Source organism: Petromyzon marinus, chromosome 23, assembly GCF_048934315.1.
Source record: "Petromyzon marinus isolate PM22_M1 ecotype Great Lakes invasive population chromosome 23, UKy_Petmar_22M1.pri1.0, whole genome shotgun sequence".
NCBI lineage: Eukaryota > Metazoa > Chordata > Hyperoartia > Petromyzontiformes > Petromyzontidae > Petromyzon > Petromyzon marinus.
In genome coordinates, this window is record NC_133689.1 from 2,455,433 (window position 1) to 2,475,445 (window position 20,013).

The 20,013-nt window shown below is 54.6% G+C and overlaps 1 protein-coding gene across 3 annotated transcripts in view; it reads left to right on the top strand.

The window, feature by feature from the left end:
• The window catches only part of LOC116945298 (uncharacterized), a 42,641-nt gene extending 24,148 nt beyond the window's left edge, over positions 1-18,493 (top strand). For 2 of the 3 annotated variants that reach the window (XM_076068925.1, XM_076068924.1), the window contains 9 exons: positions 3,536-3,648; positions 5,331-5,726; positions 6,345-6,483; positions 9,485-9,582; positions 9,935-10,007; positions 10,345-10,396; positions 11,074-11,134; positions 11,626-11,731; positions 12,500-18,493. In XM_076068925.1, the coding sequence (XP_075925040.1) occupies positions 3,536-3,648; positions 5,331-5,726; positions 6,345-6,483; positions 9,485-9,582; positions 9,935-10,007; positions 10,345-10,396; positions 11,074-11,134; positions 11,626-11,731; positions 12,500-12,648 (1,187 nt within the window). In that variant the 3' untranslated portion in view covers positions 12,649-18,493. The remainder of the gene's footprint in view (positions 1-3,535; positions 3,649-5,330; positions 5,727-6,344; positions 6,484-9,484; positions 9,583-9,934; positions 10,008-10,344; positions 10,397-11,073; positions 11,135-11,625; positions 11,732-12,499) is intronic. The other variant, XM_032959712.2, reaches the window with a different exon arrangement.
• Positions 18,494-20,013: the final 1,520 nt, after the last annotated feature.

Sequence of the window (20,013 nt, forward strand, 5' to 3'; positions counted from 1 at the left end):
ACCGTACATAAAGGTATGCGCACAGAGGGAAAAACACGAACACACACGGTCAAACTCAGAGAAATAAGCAGACATACAGACGTACAGATAGACGCGTGCAAGGACACGCACACACAGATACAACCATATACACGTACACACAGACCGTTACACACACACTCGTACAGATACAAAGACGCAGTCACACTCGCACACACTCATACCCATACACACTCATACCCATACACACTCATACCCATACACACTCATACCCATACATACAGACACACTTTCACAGACACGCACACAGACACACTTTCACAGGCACGCACACGAACACGCTTTCACAGACACGCACACAGATCAATAAGCACGCTCACTCACAACCGCAAACAACAACAACAACAACCATTCGCCTCTGAGTGGAGGTTACATCACGGTAATTGTGTCAGACTAGGTGCACTTTGAGGCGACGTGGGTAGGTTCGCTGGAAGCGGGGAGGAGAGGAGGTCACAGGACAAACCCCAGGTGTTATGGGTTCAGTGTCCCGGTCTCACGCCCACTCTCACACGCTCACTCGCTCGCTCGCCATGGGGAAACCACGCACCGGTCGACGAGAAGTGACATCTGTGGGCTTCACTCAAGCGTGCCTTTGTCACCCCCCCCGCCCCCCCTTCCCCCCGTGTCTTCTGCGGGTTGTGTAACTTGTTGTTTGTTGTTGTTGTTGTACCCCGTCCGCATCCACGATCGTACGAACAAATGTATATAGAACTTGCTCATTCCACTTTGCCGCTGTCACGGGATCCCAGGCTCCAGGGGGAGGTGGAGTGTGGGGGGCGACACGGGGGGATGGCGGACACTTTCTCTCTCCCCTCTCCCGACAACTGTCTTGGGGCGGATCCACAGTCGGTATTCATTGATATTTAGACCCCACCGAAAATCCATTGAATGCTTGTTTTCAAAATCATTTTCGGAGCCCTGTTTCGGAAGCCTGAAACGTATCAGCGCTGCCCCCCCCCCCCCCCCCGCGGACTGCCCCCCCACCCCTGCCCCTCTTCCACCCCCCCCCCCTCTCCTTATGGATAGTTTTCGAGAGCTGCTCTCAACTGTCACTCAAAACAAATTTGAAAGGAAGGATGCAGCCATCCCCCCCCCCCCACCTTACCCTCCATCAAAGTTGTACGTACGTTGAACTTCTTTTGCACCGCACGTAGCCAACCGTGCTAATCGAGAGCTTCTCCCGATTCTCGGACGAGACTCTGATTCCAACACCACGGCACGCTGGTTCCGTGTGGGTCGGAGCGAGCGCTCGCGCCCCCGGGCCGTGCACGACGAGCGTGCCACCAGCGAGCGTGGCGACTTCACGGACTGACGAATGAAATGTCTCGCCTATTGTTGCGTCCAGGCGAGGCTATGGGTCACGGTTGTCCTACCTGGTTGCTACGCACTAAACTGTGCGCTGTCGCCCGCCCGCCCGCCCGCCCGCCCGCCCGCGCCCGTCGGCAAACCTAGAGGCAGTGGTGGGAAGGAAGTTCCACATTCCTACTGTGATAGAGCCCGGAGTCCATTAACGGGAGGAAGGGAGAAAAAAAAAAACCTCCGTTGACGTGCCCCCACAAAGCGGTACGAGTTTTATCCACCGTGGCGGACAAACGGTGATGATGATGGGCTGTACAGAAGCGCGCGGGGGGGGGGGGGGGGTGGAGAGTCGCCGGGTTCTCTCGCTGCAAGCCAAGCGTGCCCCGACGCGTGAACCGGCCTCCAAATTACCGCCGAGTCTGCGTGTCGGTCGGGGTCGGGCGATTTAAAAAGAAACCTGAACTTGGGATCGGCATGCGTGCACAGGTGCCTTCAAAGCTCTCCCCCCCGCCCCCCTCTCCTTTCTTTTCTCTTCGGCCTCTTTTTTTCTTTCAACCTTTTGGAGTTTTAATTCAGCTGCCGCTAATTGGCCTCGGGTGGTTTGTCCTCTGTGTCCGCGTGACGCTCGCAGTGATGAATTTTGACAAAGATCCTCCGTCCTCACACCCCCCCTCCACCGTGTAGCGATGTTTATACACCGCGCCAGGTACTCATTTGAGGCCGAGTAGACCTAGGGGAGGCCCAGAACCGGTTCAAATAATCGTCACTTATGTTGGCCGTGAGCGGGAATCGAACCCGGTTCGCCGGGTCCGTGGTGCAGCACGCTAACCCCACTACACTACCCCTCCCCACTAAGCACGCAGACATATAAAGACACATGTACACACACACACCCATAAGCACAGACACGCACCCACAAGCACAGATGCGCACACACACCCATGAGCACAGACACACACACACACGCATAGACGGGCACGCACACGCGGACCACCCCTTATCTTCCCTCTCATTCCTCACCGTCCCCTATAAACGCAGGCGGTAGTCAGGTGCGATGCGATCCACTGGCGTGCAGCGATGCGCCCGACACGGGGAACAAAGCCGCGTGCTCGACTCGTCACACGCGCGCCGCGGGCAGTACGTTAAGTGCGCGGATGGTCGGAACGATAATACCGATACCTGCCGTTCGCCACTCGGTGACCAGTGAGGTCACCGTGGCGCTTGTGCCAGGCCAGGTGCACTTTGAGGCTGTCGCATGAAGTGTCTCTCACTTGCATGCAGTCTGCAACCCGCGTGCCACTCTTCCTGTGCCTCAATACAACTTCAAGCCTGCGCCCTTTCTTTATTCAATGCTTTCTTGTAAATATCCACGTTTCCGATCCACATCATAGCAAAGCGTGCTAACCACTGCACCGCCAGTCCTCGCTCCTCACTCGGCCTTAATACACGCAAACCAACAACACCGGTGGACATTCGCCACTTAGTGGCGTTAACGTCACCACAGCGCTTCTGCCGGGCCGGGAGGTCACGGGACAGACCCAGGTGGCATGGGCTGACTGAGATGACTGGCCGACGCACTCGCTGTGCCCCCTACCCTGCTTAAGGCGCCACCCCCCGCATGGGCGCTCGCGGATTGCCCCTGCGCTCCTGTAGCCGCCAACCTCCAGCGTTCGAGCATGTCCAGAGGGCCGTTCGTTTTGTGAGAGCGCGTCCAGTATTCGCGCAGTTGCTGCGGGGGGTCAGCTTCTGAGATCCAGCGACATTGGACGCGGTTCAGGCTCGTGGGCGTCATGGTTTGTAATGAGACGGTCTCACGAACGTTCCGGGTGCGTGGTCATCGGTGGCTGCGTTGAAAACCATCTCCTCGAAACAATTCCGGTCTCCCCGCAACTCGTTCTACGTGAGTCTGCGAGTCTCCATGTGAGCCTATGGTGACGTCGTTGAAACCATCTACCAGCAACACTTGAGAACCCGGTTTAATCCGTGGTCACGCGACTGAATCCTGGATTCGAGTTCGGGTTCGCAGCGGTGCCGGCTCCGCGTTGGTGTGATCCCTGAGTCACGCAAGCACCACGGGCTATCATTTGACCCCATAATGATGACGATGATGTGCGATTCACGGTTCCTCCTAGCTGACGTTCGGCCCCAATCTTGTGCCGCTTGTACCCCCGTCCCCCGTTCCATGTTCCCATCTCAGAGAGCTCCGGCTACTCCCCGCAATCTCGCGACACGGAGGGTCACATGACGCTGGTGATCAAGGCGCCCGTGGGCGGGCAGGCGGGAGAGCGAGACCGACCGAGCGCCAAGGAGGTGAGAGAGAGGGCCATGGCGTGGCACTCCGGGTCAGGCCGTGTGGTCAGCGCGTGGCTACGCTTGAACCATTGCCAGCGTTCCGCAGCGGGGGGTGATGAGCCACATCTGCAATGGGGAGGACCCGAAGTGAGCCGAGTCGTTATCCGGACTGTCCTGCGTAGGGGACGTTTTGGCCTCTTCCATTAATTAATGAGTGGCTTGGCTTGGCCTGGGACGAAACCCATCACTCATATGCGACGGGGGCGGGGGGGGGGTGTGTGAGGCTCGCGGTGTTGCTCAACTCTCCGAGAATTACCCAGGCTCGTGTTGCTTGCCGAGCTTCGCCGTGCGTGCGGTCGGCCCATGCAACGTTGCCGGACGAAATTCCAAACGCTCAAAACCGGCACGCGGTGGGGGAGGGGGGGGGGGTGCTTAGGGTCAGGCGAGCGACTTGCTGTACTGCCCTCCTATACATTCGATACCGTTGGGGCCGGGGAGGGTGGGGGGGGCAGATGGGGGAGGGGGAAGAAAAAACCCAAACCGCCCTGCGATGCATTTAACGGTTCTCTCCCGCACCGGTGTTCCAACCGGACCGGTTTGCGGGGATGCGGCGGCGAGCGATTGCGGCAACATTTTCTGGTTCCCCCCCCCCCGCCAACCCCTCCACGCCGATAACATCGCGGGCGCTCCCGCCCCCCTGCCTGGGAACGCGAGTGGCGAGCGGGCGGTGGCAGTCGTTGTTTGTCCTCGCACGGCACGTTAGGGGGGGCTCGGCGGGGGGGGGAGGGGGAAGGCATGGGGGGGGGGGGCGGCAGGGCCGGCGCGTAGGGGGAAGAGGAGGGGGGGGGCATGGGGGAGGATGGAATGTGCCGCTGGACGCTCGGTGGAGTAACCGTGCACGAAGAGGCACGGGTGAACGGAGACTCGCACAGATACTCCGAGATAGAGATACACTCATATGCAGTAGACATATACACTCACAAAGATACTGAGATATAGACACACTCATATGCAGTAGACGCATATGCACATACAGATATTCAGAGATACAGACACACTAATATGTAGTAGACACACATATGCACTCGCACAGATACTTCGAGATACAGATACACAAATACGTAGTAGACGTACACATACACTCACAAAGATACTCTGAAATGCATAAAAACTCATATGTAGTAGACATACATACACATTCTCACAGATACTCAGAAATAGACGAACACAAAAATGTAGGTGACAAACGTATGCAGACACTCGCATCGCCAGAGACAGATGCACACACTGGCATGCAGTAGACACACTTACTCACGAAATAACGATCACCCATTTTCAGCCAGCACGGCACACGAGGGGATGGGTGGCCAGCACCACGCTCAGCCGCCTTTGTCTCCCTCGTGGCGATGTTGACACACAGCCACCAAGTACTCATCGGAGGCTTTGTCGACCTAGGGGAGGCCCATTGACCGAATCGGATAATAGTGACAAGTTTTTTTTCTTAATTAATAGCTCACGACGAGAGCTTGCAATAGAAAGTCGGCCATTTTGTTTCCCCGCGCATGAGACGTTGCCATGACGATGCAGCCGCACGCAGACGCGTCATGAGGCGGCCGTTCAATCGATTTGAAATCGATCACCCCAGTAAACACGGCAACGTTGGCCTGATGTTGGCGTTCGATCCGTGGCTGCACGCGCAGAGCCACGCGCAGGAGCCGGCGAGCATCATCATGAGCCTGGCCACCCAGGAGGCGCCGGCGGGAGCGGTGACATCGCTCGACACGGACACTCTGCCGCTGGAGGCCGCCCTGCTGCTGGAGTTCGCCCAGCGCAAGCGTTGGGTCACCAACTCGGACTGCGCGGTCAAGGAGCAGGCGGGGGCGACCGCCGACTGCAGGGGCGATGCGAATGAGCATGGCGTTGGCGCCGGCGGTGGCACCGGCAGCGCCACTGGCAGCCACGTGGCGGGGCCAGCGGCGCCCATGAGCGTCGTGACCTGTCAGGAGCAGGGGCAGGGTCAAAGGGTGGAGGTGGTGCGACCTGTGGAGAAGAGCACGGTGGAGGAGAAGCAAGTGGAGAAGCCAGTGAGCTTTGGGGTGAGGTTTTTTTTTTTTCATCGCTCCCACGTTATCGTGGGACGACCGGGTCGAGTACTGTGGGAATCTTCAGCTGCGGTCCAGATTCTCTGGCCTGGTGTCGATCTGTGGGCTGGACCGAATTCCCAACGGCGGAAATGTCACAACTGTCGGGATACATTTTACCATGAATTCAACGTAAAAAAAAATCCATTAATGCATGGTTCTCCCACCTTTGACTCGCAAATATTTCTGGGAAAGTCCGACACAGACGTATTTCTTTAAACCGTCATGCATACAGGTGTTTTAACAAGCTAATTACTGTTGTTTTCCGTTTGCCGGTGACATAAAGGATAATGCTCAAGACCAAATATAGAGGTGAAATTCGTATCTAGTTGCTGGAATCAGTTGTGAGAATTGTAATAATTGGCGTGCCAAACACTTGCACACGTTGCAGTTTGATTTGTGTTGGCTGGGTGGTGGGAGGGGGTCATACCACATACAGTTTGTCAGATTGTTGTTCTGTTGCCAGAGAAGCAGTAAAAGACACCGAATCGCCACGACTCCTTGAACAGATCGAGGGGTGAATAGTTCCGTGGGTGGCGTCCCGTAACCTGTGACCTTTTCACTACCCCACAGGTCATCAGCAGCACGGCCATAAAGCCCAGGTCACATGACACGGCCGACTCGTCCACCATGGATGAGGTCATAGTTCAAGGGTCGAAGAAGATTCAAGGTATCTGCCATCAGCCCACCGTGGTCATCAAGCAAGAGGATGGTAAGCAGATGTCACACACACACACGATTTGAGCGATGATGTCCTCTTATTTGTGTTATCGCCAGACACCTCCTGTTTTCCCATATGCATAATGACACCTCTAACCGGCGGGTATATATATATTTTTTAAGCAGGTAAGGCCCACTGAACTACATACCTTTTTTAAAAAGAGACCTGGTCATAGTTCAACGAAGTGGCTTATCACGTGGAGATTTATAGCAGCCAAATTCTCTGAATGCATGTTGATTCTAAATTTGGGAAAAACCGGAGGACCTGGAGAAAAATCCATGCGACCACGGGGAGAGACACACGCAAACTCCAAAAATACAGGCGTCAGGGTCGGGATCGAACCCACGACCTCCTGTATACCAGGCGAGGTACAGTGAGGGAAAAAAGTATTTGATCCCCTGCTGATTTTGTACGTTTGCCCACTGACAAAGAAATGATCAGTCTATAATTTTAATGGTAGGTTTATTTGAACAGTGACAGACAGAATAACAACAAAAAAATCCAGAAAAACGCATGTCAAAAAGTTATAAATTGATTTGCATTTTAATGAGGGAAATAAGTATTTGACCCCCTCTCAATCATATTTCTGGCTCACAGGTATCTTTTATACAGGTAACGAGCTGGGATTAGGAGCACACTCTTACTTGTTACCTGTATAAAAGACACCTGTCCACAGAAGCAATCAATCAATTAGATTCCAAACTCTCCACCATGGCCAAGACCAAAGAGCTTTCCAAGGATGTCAGGGACAAGATTGTAGACCTACACAAGGCTGGAATGGGCTACAAAACCATTGCCAAGCAGCTTGGTGAGAAGGTGACGACAGTTGGTGCGATAATTCGCAAATGGAAGAAACACAAAAGAACTGTCAATCTCCCTCGGCCTGGGGCTCCATGCAAGATCTCACCTCGTGGAGTTGCAATGATCATGAGAACGGTGAGGAATCAGCCCAGAACTACACGGGAGGATCTTGTCAATGATCTCAAGGCAGCTGGAACCATAGTCACCAAGAAAACAATTAGTAACACTACGCCGTGAAGGACTGAAATCCTGCAGCGCCCGCAAGGTCCCCCTGCTAAAGAAAGCACATATACATGCCCGTCTGAAGTTTGTCAATGAACATCTGAATGATTCGGAGGACAACTGGGTGCAAGTGTTGTGGTCAGATGAGACCAAAATGGAGCTCTTTGGCATCAACTCAACTCGCCGTGTTTGGAGGAGGAATGCTGCCTATGACCCCAAGAACACCATGCCCACCGTCAAACATGGAGGTGGAAACATTATGCTTTGGGGGTGTTTTTCCGCTAAGGGGACAGGACAACTTCACCGCATCAAAGGGACGATGGACGGGGCCATGTACCGTCAAATCTTGGGTGAGAACCTCCTTCCCTCAGCCAGCGCATTGCAAATGGGTCGTGGATCGGTATTCCAGAGTGACAATGACCCAAAACACACGGCCAAGGCAACAAAGGAGTGGCTCAAGAAGAAGCACATTAAGGTCCTGGAGTGGCCTAGCCAGTCTCCAGACCTTACTCCCATAGAAAATCTGTGGAGCTGAAGGTTCGAGTTGCCAAACGTCAGCCTCGAAACCTTAATGACTTGGAGAAGATATGCAAAGAGGAGTGGGACAAAATCCCTCCTGAGATGTGTACAAACCTGGTGGCCAACTACAAGAAACGTCTGACCTCTGTGATTGCCAACAAGGGTTTTGCCACCAAGTAATAAGTCATGTTTTGCAGAGGAGTCAAATACTTATTTCCCTCATTGAAATGCAAATCAATTTATAACATTTTTGACATGCGTTTTTCTGGATTTTTTTGTTGTTATTCTGTCTGTCACTGTTCAGATAAACCTACCATTAAAATTATAGACTGATCATTTCTTTGTCAGTGGGAAAACGTACAAAATCAGCAGGGGATCAAATACTTATTTCCCTCACTGTAGTTAAGATGTCGGCACCACGGCACTACATTGAGAGAGTCCCGCTACTTTGGAATGTTTAGCCAATTCCATTCCAGAGCGTTTGACTGGCAAGTCCCGATGGGCAAGCATCCAAACACTGACCTGGCTGAATATTAGTACCGAGTATACTTGGCATTCCTTTGGCGCATGGTTATCTATTTGTCACAGAGGTTTTAATTTTAATCCACCGGCAGACGGCAATGGCGCTGTGTTTTTACGTTGAAGTAATTTGCGGCTACTTAAAAACAAAATTGGACCGTGACGCCGGCACACGCGGCCTACTCCGTTTCCAATCGCGTCACGGGGTCGCTAAACGTCCGCTGCGAAGCAGGCGGCAGGCAACTCTTTATTCCTTACCGTAAATACGTTCGCAGGAACTTCCCCAAGGCGTCTTTAGCCAGGAGGCCAAAAATACCCTCTGGGGGGGGGGGGCCTCTACAGAGCACCCTTCTTGTGGAAGCCCTTGCACGAGCGAGGCGGTTTCAGGGCCGCACCTTTGACCCTTCGCGCCAGCGGCATTGACCAGGGCAGCCTGCTGGCCTCGCAGTGCAAAGCTACGCAAAGAGCTAGCTACCACATGGCAGCGTGGTGAGAGTGCGGTCGTGTTTGGGCTAAACATGGAATTGGCTAAACATCCCAAAGTAGCCGGACCCTCTCAATGTAGCGCCGCAGTGGCTAGAGTTTAACTACCTCCCCTAGTATGCAGGAGATCGTGGGTTCCATCCCGACCCCGATGCCTGCTTTATGTTCGGAGTTTGCGTGTCTCTCTTCCTGTTGTCGCGTGGATTTTTCTCCAGGTCCTCTGGTTTTTCCCTCCACATTGAGAATCAACATCACGCATTTAGAGTATTTAGCTCCTAGAAATGTCCGCATGATTCTGAGTCAATTCATAGAGCTATCATTTGTGGCCAGGTCGCTTCTGAAAAAAAAACTGCTATATAGCTCAGTGGGCCTGAACTGGAAAAATAAAAAATACAAATTGTCGACTGGTTTTATAGTTTGGTGATGCGTTGCGACCCACCGCGTGCAGTGATCGTCTGCCTGGCCTCCATGGCGGCCCGGGCGAGGAGCAGCGCCGGTGCACGGCACGCGGCCACCAATGGCGACGCCAACGCAGAAACGTCCCTGGTGCGATGCACGCACGCAACCTGGATTTCACCGTTGACGTCACCGCACGTGCATGTGTGTGTGTGTGTGTACACGTACAAGCGCACGTGCCCAGTGTCATTGCAAATGCGTTTGCGCACGCACTCTCACATGTACACGTACGTCAAAGATTCCCGTGCGCACGCGTGCGCAGGTGTAACCCGTGTCGAGTCTCGCCGTCCGCTTTCGGTGGCTGCAACCGTAGCAGCGGTCCTAGGCACCGGCCATTGAGTGGTGGTGAGAGTGGTGGTGAGAGTGGTGGTGGCGGTTGTGTGGTGCCTGCGTGTGGTGGTTGCCGTGCTTGACCGCGGGGGGCCGTTTGTGCGTGACGCAGGATGGCGTGACGCACCTGGAGGGGAGCCTCCTCGTCAAGGTGGAAGAGGTGGACCGGCGGCACGGAGACCCAGGTACCGCCCCCCCCCCTACACCCTCCATGCACCGATCCCCTGGGTCGTTCAGAGTCGACCCGTAACACGCTCATCAAATCGGTCACGCGACGAGCGCGATCATCCAATGAACCGCAACACATCGAACCCGCTGCCCGTTAGCTTCCGTAAACCCGCGATTCAATGAACCCCTTACAAAGACCAAACTGCGTGCGGGAACGTGCGACGGGGTGCGTGCGTGCGTGCGTGCGTGCGACGCCGCCCGTCTTATTCCCAGCCGTCTCGGCGCTCGACAAACAGCGATCGCTTTTTTTGAGGTTTGTTTTCCAAACCCCCCCCCACCCCCCGCTCGTTGCAGAAGGGCTCGGCGAGATGGAGATGGAAGGAGGAGTCGTCTTGTCACTGAAAAGGTGAGGCCCAGCCTGTCGGTATCTCTGCTGCTGCATTCCCAGCAGTCTCCATCCTCTGGGACGCGCTCCTTCCTTGGACTGCCACTCTCCCCTTGGTCTCGGCCACCGGCCACCATCCCTTCTAGCCATCGTGAAGCAACCTGCCCAAGCCCAACTAAAAAAATTCTCACGGTTAACTGTGATTGCGTCTCTTACGTGCTTGGACGGTGGTGGCTATGCAAGTGGCCTGTAATCCAGCGCCAGAGGTAGCATCCGCGAGGGGTTGACGGAACACACGGACGTCGAGAAACTCCCTTCCCCGTGCGCCTCAAGAGGGTGTGCCGTACACTGGCTGGCCCAAAGGCGGTACAGCAAATTGCGGACTCCACTCGTTCTGCCTGTATGGGCTAGGGCGTTGCCCCCTCGTACCGCGTGCGTTTTCTCCGGGTTGCCTGGGTTCCTGCCACATTAATGGGAGTTGCCCGAACATCCCGATGTGTAGGTCCACAGAGCTTGGGAAATCGTCGGTAGCGCCGGTTCTGGCTGTCTCCGCCGCGTGCGCGTCTGTGGTTCCTCACGTGAACTGCGCGGCGTCAGACCGATGTGTAACGTGAAGGAGCGTTCTCCTGTGCGTGGGGCTCATCGTCTGTAATTGCAAGCGTGCGCCCCCTCCCTGCTTCTTTGCGCGCCTTTCACAGATTTTGTTCACCGAACATCAAGAGAACGTTTAACGAGCTTGAAGACGACGACCAAAACCTGGCAAGTGAAGCGATAAAATTTTTTTTTACGTTTGCATAGTGCGTGCATGTACACGTCTGTGTATGTGTATATTACACATGTTATGGAGATTGGTGGCGCAGAGGTTAGCGCACTGCACTACAAAGCTGGCGACACGAGTTCGATTACCCATGACGAATATCTGAACTGGTCCTGGGCCTCCCCTAGGTCGACTCAGCATTAAATTATTAACTGGTGCGGTGCATAAAAATCAGCACTGGGGAGACAAAGGTCGTGGTTCCAGCCACACTTCCCCCTCGCGTGCCGTGCCGGGCCTTTCATAGGTGCTCGCGAACAGCACTTGCCCCAACAGTCTGTTAAGGCTGCATGGCGGATCTGTGTCTTTGCATGCATGTACACGTGCGTGTATGTAGCCGAAATGAGAGAGGATATGTGGGTGGTGGTGACGACTGTGCGTGTGTGTGTGTGCGCGTGTGTGCGTGTGTGCGTGTGTGCGTGTGTGCGCGTTGCAGGACGACGAGGTGGACGGGGAGAAGAGGAGCCGCGTGGCGGTGGCGCAGGCTCAGGAGCTGCCCGAAGATCTGAGTCTGGCGACGGGACTCCACGGGCGAGAAGGTGGTGCGGACAGCACCTGAACCGCTCTCACCCACTCGCTCGGATAGCCACTCACTCGTACACTCACTCTCGCTTCCTCCTATGCGTCGCACTCATGCTCACTCAGTCACTCTCATGCTCACTCACTCATGCAGTCACTCAATCACGCACTCGTACACTCACTCACACACTCTTAGTCGCTCGTATGCCCACTCACATAGCCACTCACTCATGCAGCCACGCTCAAGGTCACTCACTTGTACACTCACTCACTTGTACACTCACTCACGTCGCTCGGCTACAAACCAGCACACCGACACACTCACTGATTTACTCTTGCGCGCACACTAATCCACACACCCGTATAATCGTGCTTCCCTACACACTCGCTATCTCACACTCACTACCCAGAACAACCGTGGTTCATCACTAAGTGGCGGTGACTTCACCACGGCGGGTTGTGCCATGCTCGGTGCACTTTGAGGCCACGTGAAGCATCGAAGGGCTCGCTTGCAGGAGTTCACGCGACAGACCCAGGGTGGCATGGGTTGACGGACTTGAGATGACTGGCAGATGCGCCAACTGTGCCAACTCACTACACACAACAACCAGCCATTCGCCACAAAGTGGCGATGATGTCACCACGACGCTTGTGCCAGGCTGTGTGCACGTTGAGGCCACGTGAAGTGTCGAACGCCCGCCCGCCGGCAGGAGGTCACGGGCCCGACCCGCTCGCTCCGTTAACGACCGTCGCTCTTGTCTTGTTGCCACCCACCCGACCCTCAACCGCAGTCATCAAGGAGCAGCAGCTGTCCAATCAGCAGTCCCCTTGCAGAAGGCTTCAGGCGGCGAAGGACGCGAAAGCCAACACGATGATGCGACACAGGGGGCTCATTACGACCGCGCCCTCCTGCAAGGTGAAGCCAGGCAAGCGGCTGTGAGAGGGAGGGGGGCCCGTACCCCCCTCCCACCGCCAGCCTCGACGAAAAGCCAACATCTACATTTAGGCCAGAGCGCCGCTGCCCCCCGTGTGTACATTAGTTTGTGTCCACGGTGACCGAGACGCCGGCTGCGGTGTGCGCCGTCCAGAGGTCCCAGCTTCGATTCAATCGCTCGGTGTGCGTGCGCTCAGCGGCTGAATTTCAACGGCGCAGGTTTCTTAAAAATCCGCCACCGCCATCTCGTACCCTTTGGATCTTTCGGTAAAGTCACGCAGGTATAAAAAGTGTAATAAATATAATCACGACGCCATCTCTTCTGTACACCCAGCAGCATAAATGGGTTCGCCACGGCACCGCGTTTGGTCGCGTACAACGTGGGGCGTGCGCTCCCGCCTCTTCGAAGGCACCGGCGGTGGCAGCGTGGAAGAGTAGACCAAATAAGGGAGGGGGGGGCCCCACACAGAGCTCCCTGGAGCGTTGTTCGGGGCCCCCCTCCGCCAACAGTAGCGCGAGCAAGCAGTTGCAGGGAAGCACCTTTTACAGTTAGATTGTTTTTAGACACCAAGGGCAAGATGATAAGTTAGAGGGGGGGGGCTCACGTGCTGCTGGTGAAGGCCGGGGCGATGCGGCCGTGGGAGCGACGGGGGGAGTGAACCCCGTCCTTGGGAGGAGTGCGCCGTGACCTTTTAAACACGAACAACAGAGTCGAGCAGCGTCGTCGTCATCGCCAAATGTTTTATGTTTTATGTTTTATCTTCTGAACTCGATCTCGAATCGCGTTTTGTAACTTAACCGCGGGGGGGGGGGGGCGGTGGGAGGGGAACCGGTTGTCGGAAAAATAAAGTTGCCGGCGTTTTTATGAATATTCTTTGCCCACCCGCTCCCAACCCGCCCTTGACGCGTCTTGAACAAAGATTAACCTTAAAAAAAACGAGCGGGGAAACGGAGCAAGTGGCCAATCGAGACGAGCCCCCAGGGGTCAATGAAACCACTCCAACCCCCCCCCCCCCCCGATACTAACGAACGCCTTCGTGCGGCGTTCAACCGTGAAGCGGAGATGTGTGAACTCTCCATCGCCCATGGGTGGACTGTAACCCCCCCACCCCGGGAGTTGCGGATTTCCAGCGCTTGCGAAGAATGTTTATAACACATGGTTATGCGCGAGCGGTGCGGGTTGAATCAGTCAGCCGCTCCTCACTCGTCGAGGGCCCACCGACCTCGGTGCCCACGTGACCGCAAAACGCACCGGCAAGTCCACCGGTGACTTTGAAGATGCAATACAAAGGGATGGGACGGGACGTTCTACATCTGAACCCCACCCCCAACGCGGTCTGTATATTCCGAATGTCGTGGTGGGCATCATCCGCGTTTTGTTTTTACCAGGGCTGCCCGGCTTCCGAATGAACCCGGATAAATTGGAGAGTCGACTGTTGCCCCATTATGGCAAGTGAATTAAGGAAAAAATGTGGAATGTTTTATTTACAGCTGCGTAAAAAATATATATTTTACCGGGTAGCCCCCTCCGCCACTGAAGCAGCCTTTTGAGAGACCAACGAATGTAAGCCCTGTCCGCTGGCCATCGCTAAAAAAAGTGGGTAGAGCAGAGAGACACGGGGTGGTACAGGTGTGTAGAGCAGAGACACACACGGGGGTGGTACAGGTGCGTAGTGCAGAGACACACGGGGTGGTACAGGTGCGTAGTGCAGAGACACACACGGGGGTGGTACAGGTGCGTAGCGCAGAGACACACGGGGTGGTACAGGTGCGTAGTGCAGAGACACACACGGGGGTGGTACAGGTGAGTAGTGCAGAGACACACGGGGGTGGTACAGGTGCGTAGAGCAGAGACACACGGGAGTGGTACAGGTCAGTCGAGCAGAGACACACGGGGTGGTACAGGTCAGTAGAGCAGAGACATGGGGGTGGTACAGGTGCGTAGAGCAGACACACACGGGAGTGGTACAAGTGCATAGAGCAGACACACACGGGAGTGGTACAGGTGCATAGAGCAGACACACACGGGGGTGGTACAGGTGAGTAGTGCAGAGACACACGGGGGTGGTACAGGTGCGTAGAGCAGAGACACACGGGAGTGGTACAGGTCAGTCGAGCAGAGACACACGGGGTGGTACAGGTCAGTAGAGCAGAGACATGGGGGTGGTACAGGTGCGTAGAGCAGACACACACGGGAGTGGTACAGGTGCATAGAGCAGACACACACGGGAGTGGTACAGGTGCATAGAGCAGACACACACGGGGGTGGTACAGGTGAGTAGTGCAGAGACACACGGGGGTGGTACAGGAGGGACGGGGGATCGCTCGCTTGTGCACTTTAACTCGCACACCGCGGGACCACACAGCGGGAGTCGAACTCTCAACCCAGGTGAAAACAACCCCCAGTGGATTCTTTCAAGGGGGGAGGGCGGCGTGGGATGACTTCGTATGAGCAGCATGGGTGGAAGACGTGTGGGTGTCGTGCCCTCGTAGAGCGTGTTCCGTCTACCGTGTCCCTCCGTCTGGTATAAGCTTTTGTCTTTGTTTTCTTCTCGGGCACCCTGAAAGAAGTCCTCGACAAAAATGGGGTCAAACTTTTATCGGGGAAAATTGCCAAGTGCGAGCTGGTGCCTGCCCCCATACCAACTTGTGCGAGCTGGTGCCTGCCCCCGTACCAACTTGTGCGAGCTGGTGCCTGCCCCCGTACCAACTTGTGCTGCCCTTCTCTGTCCGAGCGTCGCCCCCGCCCCAGCCTTTCCCGTGGGGTCACTTTGCTCACGTCCCGTGTCAACGCATCCGACATAGCCGCTTGGTCGCGGCCCGGCTCTTCGCTCGCTCGTGTTACTTAAAAAATATATATTGCGTAAAGCGTTTTACGTCAACGTCTCAACTGAGACGCTCGTAGTCAGCCACTGCACGGTGTTTTTGATCTCGCGATGACCGCAGACGCTTCCGGGGTTAGGTTAAAGCCCAAAACCACGAACCTCACCCAAGCCGTAACCCTTCCTCTGCCCCGACCCCAAAGCATGGCCGCGGTGCGAGTAGGATTTCTAAATGTAAACTGCTGTCGGGACACCAAAAAAAAAATGAATACTGATGTTGAGGTGCAACCTTGCAGCTACAATTCCACATGGGATGGGAAGGGGGGGGACGGAGGTGGGGGTTGGGTGGGGGCGTGAATTCTGTGAGATTCACGCGCTGCGATAGCGAATGCTCATCACTGCCAGTTAGCCATGCGAAGAGACGCTCTCCGCTTGTTGAATCGTACGAAATGTTTTGTTTTTAATTTACAGACCTTTCTCACTCCACTGCTGGATGAAGGCCTCCCAAATGTTTTTTGTAGGGTCTCTCGGGGGGGGGGGGGGTGTTGTTGTTCATACGCGGTGCGGTGGTGGTGGAAGCGCGGATTCGGTTTAGACGTCTCTCGGTGCGGTGACAGCGACGGTGGTTGTGAATTGAACGAAGGTTGCGCAGGTTCGTAGCGCGGGTTCGTAGCGGGGCGCGCGAATTGCCCTGCCACCGCTCCGGCAATTCAAAGACTTGCCAAGCGCGGACACCACGCGCGCCGGAGACTAATGGGAATGCCGTCGGCTTAAAGCGTCGATGGAAAGACAGCTCGCTCGGACGTCCGGCGTTTACGCCCAATCGCCCGGTGTTCCGTCGAAGGGAGCCGGCTTGGGTTTAAGAAACGACTTCAGGAGCGGCTGCCGCACGGCTTCTTCGACGCGCTTTTCGCACCGCGCCGGTCCACGCGTGGTTCGGCGCGACGTCCCGACGCTTCGCTCCACGTTGCCTGAGAAAAGTTGATTGAAGAAGCCATCCAGGGGGCACGCGGAGCGAACCGGCGCGGACGTCGTGCCGAACGGAACGTGGCACGGCCCGAAAACCGGTTTGGCGGCGTTCAGAATGTTTGTGCCCAACTTACCTGGGATTTGAATAAGATGGGCCTGTAAATACAAATTCTGGACGCCGCTGCCAAGACATGTCAATCAAGTGCAGCTTGAGCAAGCATGAAAGTTTTGTGGGTTGAGAAATATGTCGTTAGTGAGAAGTTGCACTCCGGCCGAAAATGTATCATTTAGGAGACGTCCCAAGGGGTTGTCGTTTACCGAACCGTCAAATGAGGGCGCTTCAGATGTCGCAATAATACAGGCGTGAACTCCACCTCCTCTCGATCCACCCAGGGTCGTTGCCTCAGCATCCGTCGTAAAACCCAGGAACTCACCCAGGAAAGCCTCACCGAGACTCAGGGCTCTGTTTTTAAGGAGGGTCCTGCTAAATTGGGACGCTTTGGCCACCAATTCCACAAACTCAGAGTTTGGCTTTTGTTGTGGGAGATAACCGGGGAAAAGCCACCGAGCTCTGTACAAGGGGTCGACAAACACCTGGCAAGCACCATGGTGTTGCCCGCCCATCCAAGCGCTAACCAGGCTCGCTGCCACTTAGCTTCTAAAATCCGCCAAGATTGGGCACATTGAGGTCATAGGAATCTCAAGCTTTCGATTTTCACATACACACACGAGTGGATACAATTACCACGAGTCATCGTTATCGATTACTGATCGGCCGGACCGCAGGGCGGTGATGCTTGAGGTGCGCTTCATGTCGACCGAAACGGAGAGGGATTCGATCGAGAGCTCTCGACTTGTCAAACGGAGACGTTCACAGTGCAGTCGAGCTCACACCTGGCGCATCTCTCAATAAATAGCCTTCAATTGGATTCCAATTTATATTGAGCTTGGTACTAATCGACGTTACTTTGGGGGGTGGGGGGGGGGTGGTATTCTCAACAGCTCGGACCGTGAGTTCAACTCCGGCTCTCTCGCTCAACAATGTATTTCTTTGTCCTTTCCCCCAAAATGTGCACCTTTGTTTCCAATGCACAATCATGGCGGTCGTGCCGACCGTAAGTTGAGGGATCCATTTGTAAAGTGTCACAGCGCTGTTGTGCCCCCCCCCCCCCACACACGTGTTCAGGAATGGAGGAGCCTTCACGAGGCCTTTTTTTTTAGTCTTCACGACAGTCGGGGGTGCACTTTTCCACACTTTGCTGTGAGATCGCCGTTTGCTTTGCATGACGGTCAAACGGTTAATTTTTAATTCTCATGAAGATGACATTTTTTTTTTTGCCAAATTTAGGTGAACAGAAAATCAACAACAAATTTGTTGTATTTACTTGGCAGTCAGCGGTGACCGGGCTGAGACCACGGCCGCGCGGCTTTAACCACGGATTCACAGCAGTGCCGGCTCCGCCGATTAGCGGCAGCGTGGCCCGGCATTGCCACCTTCCGTGATGGCATTGGGGGGGGGCGGGGGCAACTGCCCAAATCCTTCCCCCTCCCCCACTCCGCTCTCTTTTCGTAGCCCAGCGGGGTGCCTGGGCCACTCGAGGGCAGTGACAACGCCCGAGCACTCCACAGCTGACGGCCATTACGCTCGGCCCCTCTCCAGCGAACCGGGCCCACTTGTTTTGAATGTACACAATTTCAGAACCACTTGTTCATGCCTCCCCCCCCCCCCCACTCATTGCCGAGGGGCCCTTGTTGGCTGGCGTAGCCTTGACGCGGCCGTGCCCGCTTCACGTCTCTGTATATTTATTTGCGGATGAAGGCTTTGGCTAAGATTAGGGTCCAGCCGCTTGTAGCCCCCTGCACGTTCAGCGTGCTTGGTGCTATTTTAAAATATTTGTCTTTCTCTCTCGTTATTTTGTTTATTTTTATTTGTAAAACTAGCTCGGAGAGGGGAGGGGGCGTGTTCGGGCGGGGGAAATTGAATATCTGTCCCACTCCTGTTTTCGTTCGATCGTCACGTTTCGGAAAATATTGAAATAAAGATTACGTTGAAATTACAACTCTACTGATGATGCGTGGTGACGTCACAGTCGTGTGATGTCACAGTTGTCCCATTGTTTATATACAGGAAAGCTCTCGCCGAGTGTTAAGACTTTTTTCATTCTGTTCCTGCGTACGATGGCAGCGATGCGTTCGGGAGCTAAAATGCCAAATGCTTAAGTCTGCTGGCCACGATGTTTTGGCCCAATTCCACGAAAGAGTGTTTGGCTTCGTGTGCGTGGGAAACTCAAGTGCCCACAGTACACCCACCACCACCCATGCTAATCTCTGCACGGATGGGATTCAACGATGGCACTGTTGACCTGCTAATTCTCTGGCCACCTTTGAAGCCCAACCATTTTCCTTGACCGACATCACACCGACCGCCAAATAAATGCGCGCAAAGCCAAACACAGGAATCCCAAAACAATGTCCCAGGTTGGCAATTGACGAGGAACCCACGTCACAAATACCTCGGCGCAATGCAAGTCCAGACTCCGGTCCAGAAAGACTGCAAGTGTTCCACCTGGGGCTTCACAAACATCTCAAGCGCGGCTGTTGGACTCGATGTAGAGTAAGAGCCTGGCCCGTGCACCCGAGTCTGTGCGAAACCCCCGGATTGGATCGTGCATCGGTTTCTCCGGATCGGAGTCTCGCATCGCCATCGGAAATGGAGCCAGATTCAGTGACGGCAACCGAGAAGCCCCTGGTAAGGGTTTGAAGAAACAACGTCCAAAATGTGACACTCTCATGCATCGTGCAGACCTGCTTTGATTTATACAGAAAATGGCTTTACAATCATACAAAGCGTTTTTACTATATTGGGGTTGGTGGCAGCGATGGGGGTGACTCCTAAATCACATTAAACCAAAACATAAAAAATTAACGAAAAGGTCAAGTTCATACACAAAGATCCCCTGTATAGCCTGACTTGGGGCGAGTGCTGCTTGCGAGCACCTACGAAGGCCGGCACAGTACACGAGGGGGTGGGTGGCCAACACCACGTCCGTCCATCTGTCTCCCCAGTGCTGATGTTTACACACCACAGCAGATACTCATTTGAGGCCGAGTCGACCTAATGGAGACCCAGGAGCAGTTCAAATATGCATCAATTCTTGGCAGTGCCGGATGAAGGTAGTGCGGGGCTTGTAGCATATGTTATAAAGAGGCGCTAAATAAATAAAAACAAATAAATATTTTAAAAAATGTGCTTGCATAGTAAATTAAGTGTATTTTTTCATTTGCTATACAGCCAGATAATACGACAAATCGCTAACCTTAAACACCTAAGTTGAAGGCAGTATAGTACTATAGTAATAGAGCAAGTGTAGAATCACTGAACTGGAATTGATAGCGTGAAAGCATTTAGCGTGGGGCCCTTGGAAGTGCGGGGCCCGTAGCTACTACACATGCAGCCACTACACATGCAGCCACTACACGTGCAGCGACTACACGTGTAGCAGCTACTACACGTGTAGCAGCTACTACACGTGTAGCAGCTACTACACGTGTAGCAGCTACTACACGTGTAGCAGCTACT